The sequence below is a fragment of the Musca vetustissima genome, unplaced genomic scaffold (assembly GCF_032173495.1).
Source record: "Musca vetustissima isolate MV318-11 ecotype Yass unplaced genomic scaffold, APGP_CSIRO_Mvet_v1 utg149253, whole genome shotgun sequence".
Lineage (NCBI taxonomy): Eukaryota > Metazoa > Arthropoda > Insecta > Diptera > Muscidae > Musca > Musca vetustissima.
The window spans coordinates 20,130-27,392 of NW_026879597.1; the positions used below are offsets into that span (position 1 = coordinate 20,130).

General features: G+C 34.5%; 1 protein-coding gene across 1 annotated transcript; it reads left to right on the forward strand.

Moving 5' to 3' along the window:
- The first annotated feature begins 479 nt into the window (after positions 1-479).
- Positions 480-6,566, forward strand: LOC133324589 (endoplasmic reticulum mannosyl-oligosaccharide 1,2-alpha-mannosidase-like). The gene is made up of 7 exons (XM_061533425.1): positions 480-581; positions 673-921; positions 4,425-4,959; positions 5,012-5,160; positions 5,310-5,501; positions 5,645-5,832; positions 5,902-6,566. Exons 1-7 carry the CDS (start codon positions 480-482, stop codon positions 6,548-6,550), a joined length of 2,064 nt encoding a protein of 687 aa, XP_061389409.1. The 3' UTR covers positions 6,551-6,566.
- The last annotated feature ends 697 nt before the right edge of the window (positions 6,567-7,263 follow it).

Consider the following 7,263-nt stretch of genomic DNA (forward strand, 5'->3'; position numbering starts at 1 on the left):
TCCATCATAAAATTATTATTCTTCTTCTATGGTTGCCAACAGTTGAACCATATCACCCATTGAACACGAACAAAATATTTGAAGCTAACTCACACACTTCCCTTCAATGAACAGTTCAATTGAATTAGGTCCATACGAACGACACAGCTCTTATAGATGATGATAAATATAATAGAAAAATAATATAACAAAACATCAAATACTTGAATAATGAATAAAATATGAAATAAAGTGATATATATTTCCTATTTCCAAATCCCAAAGTGTATTAGATTGTTTGTATCGTCGATATTTTAGAGGTGAAAATCCCTTTTTGTAGGGCATTGAATAGCAGCAAGTGAAAAAAAATATCACCACCAACAACACCAATCAATGCATCTGAAAATAGCCACTTTGCTGCTTGCTAACACAAATCAATCTTTTGCACAGTAGACACTGTAGGGCCCAGTGTTTGCTGCTAGTTGCCAAAATATCAAAAAATGTCGGAAAAATCGGATCACATAACATTGACACTCAATGAATCGTCCTCATCATCGTCATCAGCTGGGCTTTCCGGAAGTCGTAACAAAAGTCTCAGGCGTGTAAGTTTTTTTGATGTTATTCTCTGTGTTGTTGTTGTACTAATTAAACCCTTTTATTTTCCCCTAATTTCGTATTTCAAAATTTGTATAGTCATGGAATCAATTGCCACGATGTCAACGAAATCTAATCATTTTAATTATTGCGGCCATGTGTATAAGTTTTGTATTCCTACTGCCATCAGATATAGTAGCAAAGAATGCTGTAAATTTGGATACAAATGGTTTACCCTTCTCAGGCCAAGCTGCCGTTAGACGAAATAATTTAGGAGAGGGTCACAGCGACGATAAAGTAATTTCTTCACAAGGCAATGCAGGTGATTTATCGCACACTAATTTGGAGGTAAGTGTAAATAAATGATTGTTTAACAGTATTTTCGTTATCTTTGGCACGCTTATGTGTTTGCTTTGGTTGGTTTCAATAAACCGATAAATACCGTGACATTAGTTAAATCTATAACCATGTCTAGTTATGATAACAAGCCGCATTGATTTGTTAAGTGATTGGTTTAATGTGTTTTCTAGTTGATAAGATTACTAGCAAATAATTGTGGTAGGGAAGTTATTGACACATTTACCCCCGAAGAATAAAGTGTGTCAAAAGTGTACATGAATGGATCATTAAGCTCTAAACACATTAACCTGATTCCCGGAACATTCTATTATTTGTTCATGTTAACTATTATTACGCTAGAAAGTAATATTAAACCCCCTGTAAGCAAATGCAGATGTCGTTTTTGGTCAGAATTTAAAAAATCTAGTTGGCGACCTTGGAGAGGAGGAAGCGCACAAATAGCTAGATCGATTTTTCTAGCTGTAATGTAACTTTTTTATAAGTAGAAACTACCTATTTCATTAATATTAATACAAAAGTTGTGAACATCTTGGAGTCACAGTTCGCAAAACTTAATGATATTTAATGCAGAACTTGTTAAAAAGTTGGAGCTCTTGAGGAAATTCGTGATGTGTATAATGAAACCCGCCGCGCAAGACATTTTTGTTGAAAGTGTTGAGAAATAACCAGGTTTCTTCACTATACGTCATACTTTCGAATTGGGTATTCTCCAAATATCATTACTTGATATTTTACATAAAGACTTGTGTCTCATATACTTTAAAGACCTGAAAAACTCAACATTCTATATTCGCTGATTCTTTGAAATCCACGAATTCCAGAATTCTATCAAAGAAGCATATTGGATGATACTACGCAGATAGGTTTGGGCCTTAACACAGTGACTGAAATCGAATAACCTCATTATTTATTGTGTGAATCAACATTATCCAAACTTCCAATAAAATAATCATCTTGGATGACGACGAGCATTTTCGTCTCAATGTCTTTGTCAACAAGCTAACCCCCTCCCGGATAGTTTTGAAAATTTTTACCACATGTAGTCATTGGGCCCTGATTATAACAGTATATTTTTTTCTTGTGGAAATCGGTATTTCCGGAGATATGGGCCTCCAAAGTTCCGTGTGGTCCCTTGTATTTTCTCATAATTTTTTAAAATCCACTAAGGCAATATGGATATCATTTTAAAGCATTTAATGCCCTGATTACAAAAATATAATATTCATATCAAATAAGTTCATACTTTCTGAGATATGGGTCTCAAAAATTCCGCGCGATCCTTCAGAAAAACAATATGTATATGTGTATTAAAAGCGGCTGGAACACAAGTTGCAAAAATGTAACTACGGCTACGCGAAAGAATCTCCTTTTAACTAGAATAGTGTTTGTGGGTAGCCGGCCTTCGGTCGGGGATTTGAAACTTTCTCCTATGGACAGATGGCAACACCGGCTAAGCGACAGAACCTCCTTTTAATTAGAATAGTGTTTGTGGGTAGCGGGCCTTCGGCCGGGGATTTAAAACTTTCTCCTATGGGCAAATAGCTAATCTGGCTACGCGACAAAATTTTCTCTTAATAAACATTGTATTAAATTATGAGAAAATACAAAGGGTCCCAACGGAACTTTGGAGGCCCACATCTCCGGAAATACCGATTTCGGCAAGAAAAAAAGTATACTGCTGTAATCAGGGCTCCAAGAACTACATGTGGTAAAAATTTCAAAACGATCCATGAGGGGGCACTAAACTAGACTTAAGCCCTAAATTGCATCATATGAGGTTCGATACACTCAATATGTATGGTTGACAAGCTTTCTATCCATATTGGACCTGACAACTACGACTCAAGACTTCAAATATAAAAAAAATCATTGGGCTATCAGGGATATTTTGCAGTCGCTTTACGATTTAGTTATAAAAATTTCATGAAAAGCCTTTTATGCTGTTGATATTGTGTTTAGTATTAACTACACACATTCAACTTTATGACGGTATAGAGTGAGGTCAGAATAGCACTTAATCGGTTGAAGAACAATAAAGCAGCAGGAGCCGATGGGTTACTAGCCCAACTATTCAAGACTGGTGGTCAGATGCTGGTCAGGAGCATGCACCAGCTGTTTAGTACAATTTGGCTAAAGGAATGTATGCCCAATGATTGAAACCTCAGCTTCCTCTGTCCCGTGCACAAAAAAGGAGACTCGATGATATGTGTCAACTATAGAGGAATTTGTTTCCTTCCCATCGCATAGAAAATGTTATCCAGTGTACTGTGTGAACGACTGAAGCCAATGGTCAATGACATTATTGTACCATACTATTGCGGCTTCAGACCTGGCAAATCAACCACTGACACATCAACATCGACACATTGCACCTATTTGTCGACTATAAAGCCGCATTCGACAGCCTCTTCCAGTTTGACGCACGTCCGGGGGGGTATCCCAAAACAACAATATGCAACGACGATAACCGCAGGTGGCAAGGAAAAACCTGGCCACAAGCAGTGACAAATACACAAAACACAAACAATGAACATGCTGTCCTCACGGACTGCACTAAGGGCCCCAACGGACCGCGGCATCGGACATCACAACACAAACAATGAACAAAACTGCCCTCACGGACAGCCTACACTACATCCACAGAACGAGTGAAGCACACGAAGTGGACACCACGAACCACCCACGATGCACATACAACCGCAGGCAGACCATACACCACCTACAACTGCCAACAGTCGCCGATAACCGCACCAAGACCAGCACCGCCACCCGGTGCACCTACCCACCACCACCCGGTGCAAATTTGGTACTTACAATAATATAAAAGATAACAATCTCATGAATGAAACAATGATTCTGTTTTTAAAAAATCTTTTCCAAAAATGTACAAAAAAAGATTTTTTAAAAACAGAATCATTGTTTCAGCACCAGCCCGCCACCCGGTGCACCTACCCACCACCACCCGGTGCAAATTTGGTACTTAAAATAATATAAAAGATAACAATCTCATGAATGAAAACAATGATTCTGTTTTTAAAAATCTTTTCCGAAAATGTACTTATCACTAATAGCCTTGTACAGTTTTACGACTTACTTCAAACACTATAAAGCAAAATAGGGGTGTGGAAAATATGTTTTGGGAAGAAAGACTTCTGGCGAAACTAGAAGAGTTTGTTATTTCTCACTTTTCTCATATTCGCTTGAAATAAATACCATAAATAAATTTTAAGCATTAAAAATTGTATAATACTAAGCTTTTTATTTTTTTTTAATAAACAAATTTGAAAAATAATAAATCTCACATAATAATTTCCGCTTCTTGCATTAGGAAAGCAAATTTCAAACACAAATCATTATTTAATCGAAATCTAATCGAAAACAACTTGGCTTCCGACGTCTCTAATTATGCAGCATTACTCTATATATGCTTATTTCTATTCATTCAATTCGATACGTAATACAATTGTATTTTTCAAATTCATTCACAGCAGAATATTTTACCGGCACCAGCACCGCAAAAACAAGAACCACAACCGCAATCAGATATTGAAAATGTTGTCAATATTCCGCAAACCCAAAGAGAACCACAACAGCCACAACAAGAACATTTAAATATTAAGCCCATAGAAACAGCACAACTTGCCAGTATACTTAATAATGATTTGAACAACGAAAATAATATAAATCCCAAACATTCAAATAATCCCGATGAAGATCGTACCTCCATAGAGGCTGCCCTACAAGATCCCACGGCTCTGCCAGCATCGAATGGTGTAACAATTGAAGAATTTTTGGGTCGTATTGATTTGAAACATTTACCGCAAAAACAACATTTCCACGGACCGAATAATGAGCGGCAAGAAGCTGTGGTCAATGCATTCCGTCACTCATGGGAAGGTTATAAAAAATATGCCTGGGGTCATGATAATTTAAAACCCATATCCGAATCATCGTACGATTGGTTTGGTTTGGGACTAACAATTATCGATTCATTGGATACCATGTATATTATGGGATTGGAAGATGGTAAAGATAATTATATAATATTTTAGATTTATTTATAATTTTTATTTTTCAGAATTTGTGGAAGCTCGTAATTGGGTCAATGAATTCTTAAATTTCGATGTTAATCGTGATGTAAATTTATTTGAAGTTACAATTCGTATCCTGGGAGGATTATTATCTGCATATCACTTAAGTGCCGACAAAGTTTTTCTTAAAAAATCGGTATGTCTTATATAAAAATATTTTAAAACATTAAATCCTTCCTCTGCTGGATTTACAGAAAGAAATTTAAATTAAATTTTTTAAAGCTATCTATAAAAAAGTTTTTTTATGTTTTCATCTGATATTGTATTTTTTATTCTTGATTACAGATTGAGTTGGGTAATCGTTTATTGCCTTGTTTTCTATCACCATCTGGTATACCATACTCCGATGTGAATTTAGCAGCATTATCAGCTCACGCTCCTAAATGGTCACCAGATAGTTCGACCAGTGAAGTAACCACAATCCAATTGGAATTTAGAGATTTAAGTCGCCTTACCAATGTCACCCTATATGAAAGTGTAAGTAAAGATTTGTAATATATGTGAAAAATTGTTCAAATTAAATTTATTAAAGAATATTAAAATTACCTAAAAATCTACTAAAAACACATTTATATTGTAATTAGAATATATTAATAAATAATTTGTATTATTCTTTGTAGGTTGCACATCGCGTTAACGAAAAGGTACATGCCCTCGAAAAGAATAATGGTTTGGTTCCGATATTCATAAATGCCAATACTGGAACATTTAGAAATTATGCCACCATTTCGCTGGGTGCCAGAGGGGATTCATACTATGAATATCTGGTAAAACAATGGATACAAACTGGCCACAAAGGAAATGATTTGTAAGATTCTTTTAATGACAAATAATGTCTTATTTTACTCACAAAATTTCACTTTCTTCTCACACACAGCTTGGTCTCGGACTATATACAAGCCATCGATGGTGTATTCTCGCAATTGCTAAAACGAACTCCAAAAGAAAATCATGTCTATATAGGTGAATTAATTAATGGCAAAGAATTTAAACCAAAAATGGACCACTTAACATGTTATCTACCCGGTACATTGCTGCTGGGTCATCATTATGGTATGCCTGATTCACATTTATTACTCGCTAAGGATCTATTGGAGACTTGCTATCAAACCTATATGAAACAGCCAACACAATTAGCTCCAGAAATTTCCTATTTTGCTTTGACCGAAAGTGAAGAACTCGACATTTATGTTAAGCCAAATGATGCCCACAATCTACTAAGGCCAGAATTTGTCGAAAGTCTGTATTATTTCTATGCATTGACTGGGAATCGTACATATCAGGATATGGGTTGGAATATATTCCAGGCTTTCGAGAAATATACTAAAGTAGCTCATGGCTATTCATCGATTGGTAATGTTAAGAATATATTTAATACACGACCACGTGATATGATGGAAAGTTTTTGGTTGGGCGAAACCTTAAAGTATTTCTATCTACTCTTTAGTAATAATCCCAAAGAAATAGATTTAGAAAAATGGGTATTTAATACGGAGGCTCATCCCCTGCCCATAAGAGAAAATTAATTTAACAATATTAACAAAAACACGTAAAAATGGAATACTAACATAAGTAATTAACACATAGCAAGTATATGAAGTCTGAATATTAATGAATTTGTAAATACTTTACCATACATTCAGTTCAAAAATATGAATAATTATTTTTTTTTTTAAGTACGTATCATCTTTTTTTGTCTAAGATGTTTTGTACTAAATATGTGCTGTGCATAAAAAATACTAATGTAATGAAACAACTTAGATCCTCATTACAAGTAAACATCATAACTATATATATAATTTATTTATGTTAATAATAATAATAATGAATCTCTAATGGTAAACCAACAATATATCTGTGCTCTCTATCAAATATTGTACACGAGACATATTCAACTCTATGTACAATTTAGTAATTGTGTAGTGTGTATTCGTAGCTAAAATAGCACTAAATTACTTAAACAAAAACAACAATCAATATGAACAGCAATGTATCTTTAATACCAAATAGTAAGGAGTAATAAGAAATCTAATCAAACACACAACCACAATTATTATACATATATTCGCTCATATTTAAATCTCATTTATGGCAATCTTATTTAAATCATCACAACAAATGCAAAGCAATATTATTTATAAAATCAATATCTTTTTGATGTATTTGTATTTTATTATGGGTTTATTTCCTTTCACAGTGTCTCTACATTTTGTGTTTTAGAAGAATTTTTGTTAAGAAT